Consider the following 13,109-nt stretch of genomic DNA (forward strand, 5'->3'; position numbering starts at 1 on the left):
GCACACCGTCAGACAGAAGCCACAAAGTGAGCTGTGGTAGATCCAGTCTTACTTTTAAAAACATAGCTCCTGCCTCCAACCTCAGTAAACCACAGCTCCCAGTGCCTAAACCACTGAACACTTGTCTCTGTGCGTGCTGTTAAAATCAGCCTCTGCAAAGGCTGCTGGGTCATTGATGGGCAAGGTCTTGGGAGCAGACTACTGAGCATCCTGGGATTGGCAGCGGGGAGGCAGGGATGTTGGCTGAAGTAACTGTCCTGTGTTCAGAGAGCGTGTGACAGTGTGGTCAGCCTTACCCTGTACATCGAGAGGTCAATCCTCAAGGAATTGTGCAGCTGGTCCAGGAGTTTCACAAACCTCTCTTTCTGCACAGGACAAATGACACAAAACAATCAGTCAGCGCAGCATATATGACCACTGTGTTATTACACTCTTGCAGTAGGCAGATCCTGAAAAGTGAAGGGTTGTCTTTGTGAGTACAAAACCAGGCGGTTCATCACTCGCTTCTGGCTGGTTTGTATTCATACCTGTGTGTTTACACTGTATATATCTAAATATGCTCATATGCATAGATTGTGGAGCTTGGTCCACTGCCTCTGTGGCTATGGCTATGTCACTGTGAAGTTGAGGCAGCGAGGCAGTGGAACGTACCCCAAAATTGGAGGCGGAGAAGCGGTCAGAGGCAGAGACATTGGTGGAGGCGGTGGTGTGGGCGTAGTAGGCGTTGATGTTGGCGAGCAGTGTGCTCATCACCGCAGGCACGCCTGGGCACATGTACTTCGAGGACAGGCAGGCAAAGTGTCTGTGGGAAACAAGGAAAATACAGTTTGAACTGTAATCTGTGGACGAGGGTCCAGAAGTGCCTTCATATCCCTGATATGAACTGCAAGCCTGTATATCTGCTCAGGCCTGCACAGTGTCAGCAGCCTACGGTTTAGGATCCTTCTCATGGGCTCTCCCATAGTGGCACAGTCCGGGACCCGACAAGCTCAGAAGAAGCTCTTCTTGATCTGCCCATTGACCAAAGTGCACTTTAGGTTACACTTAGTGGGTGAAGAGATACTCCTATGATCCTGCAGACTTGATTCTTTACCTTGGCTGCCTTGTGCTCGTGACACCTGGTTACAAGATCCCAGAGCATCCATACTGTTTCCCTGACTCCACACTCACGTCATCGCCTGGTAGATGGACTCCACGCCGTAGCGCATGGCAAACTCATCCACGATCTCCTGCGCCGTCTCCTCATAGTAAACCTTCCAGGCATCATCCCCCTTGGCGTCTGGGATCTTCACCACACCGGTATTCTGAATGTCTGTCACGTAGTGGAACAGGTTCTGCACAGGGGGCACACAGGCAGAGAGGGAGAGAGGGCTGGTGGAAGGGTCTCACTGAGGCAGGCAGAGCAGAGATGACTGTCTCAGTGATATGTGCTGACCTCGTGCAGACAAGTGTACTGTACGTGATACGGCGCCACCTTCTCCTCGCCCTTGATCTCCACACTGATGTGCAGCCGGATCGCCCCCGACACTGCGGACTTGTCCGTGCGCTTGTCTGAGCAAGAGATGAGACACAGATTCAACGTCCACCCCTCCATCACCTGATCATTCCTCTCTTCCTGCCATCTCATCCCCCCTCCGGGTGACTGACCCAGATTGTACCAGACATCCATCTCTCCGCTCAGCGTGCGGACCTCGATGATGGTCTGACCCAGGAAGTCGTCGGACTCCCTCTTGAACCGCTGCTTCACTCGGGACTTGATGTCGTCGTCCTCGTCCCACACTCGAACCTTGATCCGGTCCGAAGAGTTGTGGCATTCGCTGAGAAGACGCAGAGAGAGAAGATGAGAGGGCAAGAGACGAGAGTGGAGGGGAGGGAAAGAAGGAAGGAGGAGAGAAAGAGAGAGCAGGGAATGCAAAGGCTTTCCAAAACTTCTGGCAAGAACTATGGGGTGACACCTAGCCAGCACCCAAAGAGCAGCGCTGTCACGTGGACCGAGAACAAGCTGGCATGTTGTAAACCTGGATCTTTCAAGGCCTGCAGAGAAAGTCCACAGCCCAGCACTGGGGATGATAATGGCTGCACTGCTGCAAAGGGTCGCTTGCCTTTGGGGAGGGGCTGTGGTGCCCTGATCTGTACTCACAAGTGGAAGTTCTCCTCCCAGACAGGGTTCAGGTTCCCGTAGATGGTTTTGGTCCTCTTCTTGGTCTTGCCCACCTGCACAGTAACATAGGGGTCGCTGGAGCCCGTCTTGTCCTTGGCCTGTAGACCCTGGGCACAGACCACTGCAGGGGATGGGCAGAGGTGCCAGGAGGTTAGCGAGCTACTACTTACAAACCAAGTGTAAGATTCCTATGGATGTAATGTAAATCAATCTAGCCTTCATCAACACACCATCATTTTCCTTACTTAAGCCCTCCCCCATCCTGTCATGGCCTCTCCTTCTGGGATTTATCCTCTCCTTCCTGACATGGCTTTAGTCCAGACGCATCAGCTGGTGCTTCCCTGACGGGTCCTTACTGCCTCTTGCCTTCAGCCCTTCCTTCCTCCACTCTAACATCTCTCCCCCTCTCTCGTGTTGCCCCTGCCTCTGCTTGTCTCCAAAGGAGTCCACCCCTCCTCCTCTCTCTGACTCACGGGCCGCCCCTGACTCCCAACCCCCCTGTCTCTTCTCCCTCCCCTCCGCCTCCTCACCGGTGATGCTGATCTTCGCCGACCACTTGGAGGTGCCGTCCAGCACGCTCTGCTTGATCTGCTTCATCTGCTGCGCGTGGGAGGCCTTGGGCACCCCGAACACCTCCTGGATCAACTCGAAGATCTCCGGCTTGTTCCGCTCCCGGATCTTCATCCGGTCCTTCAGGACCATGATGATGTTCTGGGTCCGGTCCTCGGCTCCGTGCTTGGAGCTCTTCTCCGCCGCCCCTGGGCGCGAGAGAGAGGGGGGTTAGGAAGTGAGCGAGAGGGAGCTGCGGATAGGGAAGGGCGCGAGACCGGAGTCTAGAGGCGTCTCTCTCTCTCTCTCACTCTGCAGGCAGTCGGCGTTGAGCAGGTCCTGGCACTTTTCGTGGCACTTCACCCCACACTCCGTGCAGCGCATGCCCTGCCGCGCGATGCCCCACAGCAGCCCCTCGCACTCGTAGCAGTAGGTGGGCGTGGTGGCCGTCCACACCTCGAAGTTGTGCGGCGTGGTGCAGGAGATGGGGTAGATCAGGGCCTGTAGCGTCTTGCGGTAAACGTGGTTCTTCTGCAGAGACACCGTCACAAAGTCAGACGGACGGGCTATCATGCGCTCAGACGCTGTCAAACTGACTGACAGGTCAAAAGTCCCGGCTCGCCATCAGGTACCCAGTTAGAACCGGGCTCACGGCCCGACAGCCAGACCCACCAGCTCCCACGCAAAGGAGTCGGGCGAATGTGTAGATTTCAGACAGACACACTCACCAGCTCCTCGTTGTTCAGTGTGCTGGAGGCCAGCGCTGAGGTGATGCCTGCCTTACGAGACTGGACCAGGGACTGCGGGGAGACAGAGAGAGAGTGTGCGCGAGAGGGGGTTGGAGAGAGAGCTCACTTGTGCCACCCGTGAAGCTGCATCTCTCTTCAAATCCCAGACTGTGTTCATACACTCCCATGAGTGAAAGGAAAATGAGTACTCACCATTGCCTGGGGCCGGTCAGGAGGGATGAGGAAGAAAACACAGAAGCGTTAGACAAACAAGCTCAGTTCCTGCAGCTCAGACAAAACAACACCAACAACGACAGACAGGGAGAAACACAGGACAGCCGGAGAGTGTTAGGGAACGGGAGGAGAAAAAGAGACCACTGATGAAGGGAGGGACAGGGACTGAGGAACAGATATACAGGAAGACAGAAGAGATACAGTGAGGAAAGGCGCAACTGAGAGAGAGGAAGAGAGGGGAGGGGGAGCAGGTGCCCTCAGACACGCTTACACTGGTATGTACCTGTAAGCATGGCATCATTACAGAACTTTATGTGTGTTTTTTTTACCGTTAAGCTTTGTCTGAGACTGTCCACTACCAGGCTGCAGAACTCTAACTCTCCATGGCCCATATGACTAATTGGCATCGGGCAGTAAACGTGTCTGAGATTGCCAGGGCAAGGCAGTAAAAGGCTGGGGGCCCCTAGTGGTGGGAGGAGTGAAAGCTGGAGCCACAGTGCAGCAGCCCTGATCTACACTGCAAAAAGATAACTAAGCCTGGGGAAAATCACTTCTCGGCTGACCTACCACACTTTGGTATTCTGATAATTACGATATCTGTGATCATCCCTCTGTTTGCAAATAACCACTTCTGCCTGCTTGATTTTATTTCTTTGGAAAATGAAACTGGAATAATTTTCCCTGAAATTCCACGCTTCCTGGTTTTCCAGGCAAAAGAAAACAATATAGAAAAATCTGTAATGAACTGAACCAGTAGAGTCATTGGAAAATTAAAAATAAGAGGGGTGGGGGGATGGGTGTGGCTCAAACTTCCCTGTCTCCCAGATCTACCAATCAGCCACAGCAGTGAGTCAGCCAATCAGAATCCACTCCCACTCCCAGCCAATAAGAGGTCTCTCTTGCTGCAGTGATCGATGATCCAGGGCGTGGCAACGCTGGAGTCCCTGTAGCGGGTGTGTTCCCTAAACTGGCACCTCTGATCTGTGAGTGTTGAGCTGCTCTGTGAAAAGCACGCTCATAACCTAGGGATGCCTTGACAGGACAATGAAAGGGATCATTTTAAATTTCCTGCACTGTTTGCTCATTTTTGCAGCAGCTTTCTTTGCTTTGTCATGTTTCTCTGCAGTTTGTGTGGCAGCTGACTGTACCTCAATGCGATGCACTTCACAGTGATGCATTTCTTTTCTCTGTTAGCACGATGTTCCCCAGAAAGGACCTGTAAGGAAGGCACCCTGGTGTACAGGTCAGTGCTTCCCAATCTTGGCTATAAGTGGTGCCATAGATTCTTTAAGTCACCTGTTGTCCTCACTCATAGAGCCTTGGGTACATCAGGAAGGGATTTGATAGAGGTGTCTGAGTCGTATACTACAGTGCTGTAGGGCCTGTACTAATAATACCCTGCTGGCTGGGTTGTGGTTCTGTCCAGAATGGATTCTGTTAGCATTGCAGGCGGGTCACTGGTGACGCACTGAAGCTTTACTTTTTTATAAATTTAGAATCACTAATTGGTTTTGTTACAGTACATCCACCTGATTTCGGAATCGTGAATTATGTGCTTTTCACACCTTGGCGCTCAGCTAAAAACCCCACGATCGCACACAGGGGAGAGTGAGGAAGTGTAGGCAGACTCCTCTGCCCCGCCCACCTTTGAGCCAATCATCTTTTAACACATCACATCCAGCTCCGCCCCATACGGGAAGAACAGCTCTGATTGGAGGAGAGGTGTGTCACTCACAGCACTGCGAGCCTGCAGGCCCCCAAGAGGCTGCAGGGATCACCGTGAGAGTAGAGTCATCCCTGCAGACTGACCTCACCCCCAGCAGTGCTCAGGCAACTGTGCGCCACCACCTGGGGAATTCCCATCACAGTCCGCTAGTGACAGGGCCCAGGTTCGAACCCGCAATCACAGAGCTCAGCCTGTACTGGTTGAGCCACTTAGGAGGCCGACACTGAAGACTTCTACCTCAGTGTTGGCTCTTCACGGGGCTTTTGTTTCTAAATTCGTTTACTGGTTCCTTTGATTTGAATTTTTTAATTTATCTAAAACAACTGCAGTTAAAAGAATGTTTAAAATGAGATCCTGTAAACCAAAAAAGATGTAAAAGAAAATAATTCTTATTTTTACTGTGACTTGTGCTGTGGAATTCAGACTTTATTGGTGTATATACAGTATAACTCTCTAAAAGTGGAAATGGGAATGCAAGCCACCAGAGAGCAGCCAATCGCACGATGTGCCACAAGTCACATGACAGAGAACAAAGTCACATGGGAAGAAAATCGCTGTCTCCTTCAGAGGGGCGGGGCCCTGCACTGCCCAGCCACACTCAGTGTTGCCAGGCCATCCTCAGCCTGGCACTGCAGTTAACACAGGGGAGGGGCAAGGGCCCTCCCCCTGAAGAGACAGTACAGGAAAGCGCACAGAGACACAGAGGCAGAGAGAGAGGGACAGAGCGAGAGGGAGCTTGGGTTCCAGAGATCACACTGGTTAAGGGTTTGGCAGCACTCAAAATACAACAACTGACCCACTGCGTTCAAACATACAGCACATACGAAAAAAATAAATAAATAAAAAGAAATCAAGGGGGTAAAACAAAACGCATAACATCTGGTTTCAAAGACTTAAGGGGGTGTGAGGAGGTGAGATACAACCTCACGGTCCTGCCCTGGAAGTGGGGAGTCCTGCACAGCTCAGGTCCTGGTTTGGCCTGTGGGTCTGACTGTGCAGCACAATAATTCCAGCCTTGCCCTGAGCAAGCAGGACCAGAAGGAACAGGACAGAGCCAGGATTTGCCTCTACACTGGCTCATGATCTCCAGGCCCATGAGCTCTGGTGACCAGTAATAATAATAATATAATAAAAATAATAATAATAATAATAATAATTGCTTACACTTATATAGCGCTTTTTCTGGACACTCCACTCAAAGCGCTTTACAGGTAATGGGGATCCCCTCCACCACCACCAATGTGCAGCCCCACCTGGATGATGCGACGGCAGCCATAGTGCGCCAGAACGCTCACCACACATCAGCTCTCAGTGGGGAGGAGAGCAGAGTAATGAAGCCAATTCATAGAGGGGGGTTATTAGGAGGCCATGATTGGTAAGGGCCAATGGGAAATTTGGCCAGGACACTGGGGTTACACCCAGTACAGAAATGTGCAACTTCAAAATCCTGTAACACACAAGGGGTCAATTGAGTTGTCATTCACTGTGACAGCCAGCATTTTTCTGCATCGCTTTTTGCTGTTTCGACTTTCAAGATTTCCATGGCAACCAGCTGGAATCCAAACTTCCTGTCAGTGCTGCCCAGGCAGGAAGCCGGCATGCAGCAGGGGGCGTGTCCACAGATGACCGTCGCTCGATAAAGGGGCGGCGCCCTTCTCATGGGCAGGTGGCACAGAGTTCTCATCAAACTTAACGTTCGATCTCCTTCAATCAATTAATCAATTAAGACAAATCGTTAACTTCAGCTTTTCCAGGAAAACCGGGAAGACTATGGAATTGATTTCTTGGATGGTTTCTGTTTTTCTGTGGACATTATTTTCACTACGTCTTAAATATTGCTCTTGCTCCAATTTGGCTTATGCTAGATATGTGCTGACCCACGAGAAAATTGTGCGTAGCAGAGTGTTAATGCGTCACAGACACAGGCTGGATACTTGATCAGACACATGAGAGAGAACCGCAGTGTAAAACCTGCTTTTATGAACGTATTGCATCATCCATATGTATTGGAATCTATAGTTCTAAGGTATTTACTAAGATCCATAAGAAAGATGACAAATGTGACGAGGCCTTTCGTACAATCTGGGCCTTCGCACTGCTAGTAAACAATCGAACTGCGGATCTCGCCTGGTCTTTTCTTCCAAGGAGTCCAAGGGTCAACAGCACGGTTGACTGTCCTGTTCCTGACCCCTACAACTCTTTGTGCTCAGTAGTCTCAGTTCTCACTGCCCCTTCCTGTGACTTGCATCCACCTGCTGATGCTGGAGAAGGCCAGGACAGCTCTGGGATTCTCCACCCTGCCTCTGTGCAGAGGTTATTGCCGGGAGCCAGCTGGATGGGATGGTAGCAGGCACAAAGGAGTATGAGAGGTGTGTGGCCTGGCTGTCTCAGGCTAGGGGAAGGGCTCGCTAGCAGAGTTTCTGTGGCCAGGGAGGCTGCACCACCCCTGTCCTGTGGTGAGCTCACCAGGTCGCTGACAAAGGGGAGGGACTTGCGGCGGGGCTTAATGTCGGGCATGCTGTCAATGCTACGCAGGAAATTAACCGCGGCTCCTCTGCTCACACAGCGCAAAACCCAAAACCAGAGAGACACACAGAAACATCCACAGGGTCAGAGAGCAGCGACACACAGCTCAGGAAACCAGGAGTCAGGAAAAGAAGAAAGAAAAACGATAAGGCAGATCCAGAAAAACCAACACGAAGCTAAAAAATAAAAACAGAAGGCAAGTGGACGAGTCTCCCGACAGCAGCCGTTCCTGCAGAGGAGAGTCTGTGATCCAATCAGCCGGGAGGGGGGAGGGTCAGTGAGCCAATCAGGCGGGAGCGAGGAGAGTCTGTGAGCCAATCAGGTGGGAGGGAGGAGGTTCAGTGAGCCAATCAGGTGGAAGGGAGGGCAGTCAGTGAGCCAATCAGGTGGAAGGGAGGGGAGTCAGTGAGCCAATCAGAAAAAGAAAGAGGAGAGGGGGGTCGCTGGGTTCACAAGGAGCTCAGAAGGATGTGGAAATTTCAAGGGACACTTAAGAAGCCCTTGAGCCAATCTGAACACAAAAGGAGACATCAGTGAGTCAATCAGTAAGCAAGAGCAGAGGGTCACTGAACACACCAGTAATTACTGGCACCAGGGGGTGCCAGGATCCAACTAGGAGAGAGCTGAGAAGCCAATGATCTGATAATGAACTTAGTGGGACGAGCCATTCCAAAAAAAGGGGGGACAATTATCATACAAATCCAATCGAAAGGAAGAGGAGGATTTAGTTAACCGATGCGGGCTGAAATGGTGTGGTCAGTAAGCTAATGAGAGGAAAAAGGAAAGAAAATCACAAACTGTAAGTTCAGAAAATGCACAGAGAGAGAAAGAGAGGTTGGTAGAGAGACCGCAGAAGGGACGAGAGTGTGGGAGAAATGAGATGAGCTTCAGTGAAGGGGGAGGTTAGTTTGGCACAGTAAGGAGGGGCGCTTCTGGCTCCTAAGGGGAAGGATATTTTTTCAGGGAAAGAAGACGAGGGGGATGGGGTGTCATAGCTCTCACCAAGTCTCTAACTAGAGGGATGGCTTTCCTCTTTCGGAGGTCCGGCATGCTGTCTATGCTATATAGAGCACCGCCTGGCCTGTGGAGAAACAGCAACACCACCGTAAGGGACCCCAGACACCCCCCTGGGGCAATCAGACTGGGGTACAGGGACAACAAGAGCCCGCGTGAGTTATACAGCTCACAACATTTAACCCGTAGTAAAATGTTCTGGGGTAATAATAGGTTGAACCAAGCCCCACATTCAAGACAGATTTAAGGGTCAGACTTTGTAGGGGGAGGAGGATAACCCAACAAATACAAAACTCAAGAGATTTTCCACCTGAGCAACTTCCCCCAGATAACAGAGGCTTTAAGCAACACCTGACTCTGAAAAGAGCTTTAACAAGGAGATTTAAGACTTACCTGTATGAGCAATATAGACAGATAGCACAGGGAAAGAATGAATCAGCACCCTTTCCTCTTTCTCACACACATAACAGGGGAGGCTCCTCTTGCTGGATATGTCCTCGTGACATTCCCACATAGTCGATACCTGGGTGCCTCAAAAGGAGCAGCTAATTGTTCCTGTAGGCAGTGTGTTATCGGAGGAAAGGAAAATCTCGTTCTCTGCGATTCGAAGATTAAGGCTGCCAAGATGTTACGACGCAGTTGATGTGAGCAGTGGGATACTGTTCACAGCTCCATGGCAGATGAGCATTGCTCGTATCCAGATCCACCCAAGACTCAGCAATGGGTGTACCGGTGAAGGTGGGTTTATCTTGGGGGATCGGATCCAGTGGGGGTTATAACACCCTCCTGATTCACACACAATTCAAGACAATTAAGTAATTCTTCAGGCCCCTGGGCAGAACATTTATGAGGGTCTGAGACAAGTTTCGCTTGTGATCAGCAGTGTCACAGCTGGAGAGAGAGACTGGGCTAAAAGGTTTACAGATACAAACATGCAAAATGGCTTTCCCTGTTGACATAGCTCTTGATGATCTTTATGAACAGCCGTCTAAGGACTTTAACGAAGTGTGCCAATGAGACAACGTAGTGAAACGTAGTCTCCTCAGCACTGCTACAGTGAGACAGGCTGGCAGAAGTCTTAAACCACCTCTTCCCATCCCTCAAGCAGCCTGCCTCCCTCTCTCTCACTCTCCCACGCACTCGCTCCTGCTCTCTGTCATGACACTACTGAGCTCTGGGCATCGAGACAGGCAGCTGCCTCACAGCAGAGAACTGGAAGGCAGTGAGGAAGAGAGGGAGAGAGAACGGTGAGCGTGCATCGATCTGCTACTCTCTTACTCCACTACAGCAGCACAGCACTGACCACTGAGACGCAGCACTGAAAACATCTCAACATTTCATCACATCAAAATGAATCTGACAAATATAGACTGTTGTTTCAATTCCTCATGAGAGGAGGAAACAGACCAGCAATCTTAAACTCCATTTGGCATCTTTTGCTACAAGAGCTCACTGCATTTCAATAGCAAAGTACTACACACTTGTCCCGACTCTTCACAACAGCATGCTTTAAACCCAGCTGTGTGTTTGGAAGCAATCAGACACCACCACTCATGCACACGTCTTTAAAAGAATTTGACAATGAACCCACAGACTACCAGTCAGAAGACGCTCACTTTAGTGTGCATAGCTGTACCCCAGCTTTGCACTGTTTCAGTCACATCTCCAAATAACTGAACCAGACTGAGCAAAACCAGGGTCTGGCAGCTGGCACTTGGGGGTGCACTCCCTCAAAGATCAAGAGGGGTGACCGTCACCTGAACCCACAGACACACCGTGAGCCTCATCATATCAACTATAAGATACCCACCCCTTCTATGGGCACTTACAGGACAGGTCTCTGGGCATAACGAGCAGCAGGTAGCCTGGCTACAGTTCTGTGCAGTACTGAACTCTACACTGTGCTGCGGTATTTCAACTTGTCTGTTGTTGATCCCAGACCTGTGGTACCCTACTGCCTGGAGTTGTGGAAGTGAAAATGGAGACTTACCCGCCTTTAAACCACAGCGACTGAGAGCCAGCTCCCTCTCCTCGGGCCTGCAGAGAAAGAGACAGATCAGGGAGGGAGTGTCATTCCCCCAGACTACAGTGGTACTAGGGGTCAGCACTTACAGTCTGACTGACCCTCTGACCTCAACCAAGTAGAACGCTTTTCTTAGAGTGACAAACATTGTGCTTCTGGCTGATTCCTGATTACCGAATGGAACTGACTTTGCTTGTAACAAACCAACAGATCAGATCAATCCTGCTGAATATCCCAGCCTGGCAGACTGGCAGTCTACTCAGGACTACAAACATTCTTTCAATATTTCTACTTACGTTTACTTCTTTAAACCAACTGATTCTTACATAACAGTGGGGACAGTTAACAGCAATTACAATCTCGCTTTTGTACTTAATGAAACATGGCTTCTTTTTTTGGCAAAACAGCAGTTTCTTTTTTAATATTGAAGAGAGATACAAGATGTGAAGAAGGGTTTAACTGATTCCCTTCTGCATGAGGACTGGTCTTCTAAGTAACAGGCTAGAGTTAAAGCCGGAAAGGGGGATGACTGATAAGGATTCCAGATGCCAGCTAGGAAACCCCCATGGACAGTAGACACCTAGAGCCCTGACCATTTGGCCAAAAGTCTGTGAACTGTCCAAATACCATGACTTCCCCCCTTTACCATAGTAATGAGCTACGTCAGAAGTGGCAGAAAAGGGCTATATAAACTGGAAGTTTTGTACTGGCACTTTGAACAATACTTCGGTTTTATTGTTCCTTGCATGCAATATGCAAGAACTTATTGTTCTGTTACAACAATATCATGTGAAGCCTTTTGTTTAACCAAGAGCATAAACCCGGTATTTAAATCTCATTCACAGCACTGTTCCTTCCCCCAGCTGTGGGCGGGGAAAACATCCCAAAAGGCCAATCACACAGCCGTCAGCCTGGCTTGATGGCCCAATCAGCACACAGGGCCTCACACACACCCACCTGCCAGCCTGCTCCAGCACCCGCCAATGACAGAGGACAACATGAAAATCGCTATGGAAACGTCAAAAAACTGGAAAAAAAAACAACAGAAGCGAAACAGAGATGGGGAAACAAAATGTTTTTAAAAAAAGGGATGAGAGACAAAAATGTGCATAAAAATAACAATGATAATAATTATAATAAAACAATAAGCACAACCAAATCAGAAGAAGAAGCAGGCGAGGCGGGCAGTCAGGGGGAAGGAGGCCGAGCAGGAGGTGTATGAAGGGCCGCAAACCCCAGATCCTGGAGACAGGAGGGCTACCGGGGGGCCGCAGAGGTGGGAGAGACGGAAACAGACCAGAGAGACCTTAGAGACTGGGGATACTGGAGATACTGGAGAGACTGAAGAGACCGGAGAGACCAGAAAAGACCGGAGAGATGGATAGAGACTGGAGAGATTGGAGAGACCAGAGAGACTGGAGAGATGGATAGAGACCGGAGAGATGGATAGAGACTGGAAAGACTGGAGAGACCAGAGAGATGGATAGAGACCGGAGAGACAGGAGAGATGGATAGAGAGTGGATGGACTGGAGAGACTGGAGAGGTAGGATCAACAGAAGGGATGGGAGAGATCGGAGAGGTGGGAGAGACAGGAGAGATGGATAGAGACCGGAGAGATGGATAGAGACCGGAGAGATGGATAGAGACTGGAAAGACTGGAGAGACCAGAGAGATGGATAGAGACCGGAGAGACTGGAGAGATGGATAGAGACTGGAGAGATGGATAGAGACCGGAGAGACAGGAGAGATGGATAGAGACTGGAGAGACAGGAGAGATGGATAGAGACCGGATGGACTGGAGAGACTGGAGAGGTAGGATCAACAGAAGGGATGGGAGAGATCGGAGAGGTGGGAGAGATGGGAGAGACAGGAGAGATGGATAGAGACCGGAGAGATGGATAGAGACCGGAGAGATGGATAGAGACTGGAAAGACTGGAGAGACCAGAGAGATGGATAGAGACCGGAGAGACTGGAGAGATGGATAGAGACTGGAGAGATGGATAGAGACTGGAGAGATGGATAGAGACCGGAGAGACTGGAGAGATGGATAGAGACCAGAGAGATGGATAGAGACTGGAAAGACTGGAGAGACCAGAGAGATGGATAGAGACCGGAGAGACTGGAGAGATGGATAGAGACTGGAGAG

The 13,109-nt window shown here is 50.3% G+C and overlaps 1 protein-coding gene across 4 annotated transcripts in view; it reads right to left on the reverse strand.

The window, feature by feature from the left end:
• Positions 1-13,109, reverse strand: part of unc13a (unc-13 homolog A (C. elegans)) — a 54,863-nt gene that overhangs the window by 24,372 nt on the left and 17,382 nt on the right. For all 4 annotated transcript variants that reach the window (XM_088622323.1, XM_088622321.1, XM_088622322.1 and 1 more), the window contains 12 exons: positions 10,929-10,975; positions 8,927-9,005; positions 3,652-3,657; positions 3,439-3,510; positions 3,022-3,241; positions 2,692-2,919; positions 2,141-2,282; positions 1,648-1,817; positions 1,436-1,551; positions 1,171-1,334; positions 652-802; positions 297-365 (listed from right to left, as the gene is read on the reverse strand). In XM_088622323.1, the coding sequence (XP_088478449.1) occupies positions 297-365; positions 652-802; positions 1,171-1,334; positions 1,436-1,551; positions 1,648-1,817; positions 2,141-2,282; positions 2,692-2,919; positions 3,022-3,241; positions 3,439-3,510; positions 3,652-3,657; positions 8,927-9,005; positions 10,929-10,975 (1,464 nt within the window). The remainder of the gene's footprint in view (positions 1-296; positions 366-651; positions 803-1,170; positions 1,335-1,435; positions 1,552-1,647; positions 1,818-2,140; positions 2,283-2,691; positions 2,920-3,021; positions 3,242-3,438; positions 3,511-3,651; positions 3,658-8,926; positions 9,006-10,928; positions 10,976-13,109) is intronic.

This window comes from Lepisosteus platostomus, chromosome 27 (assembly GCF_059453375.1).
Source record: "Lepisosteus platostomus isolate fLepPlt1 chromosome 27, fLepPlt1.hap1, whole genome shotgun sequence".
Taxonomy (NCBI): Eukaryota; Metazoa; Chordata; class Actinopteri; order Semionotiformes; family Lepisosteidae; genus Lepisosteus; species Lepisosteus platostomus.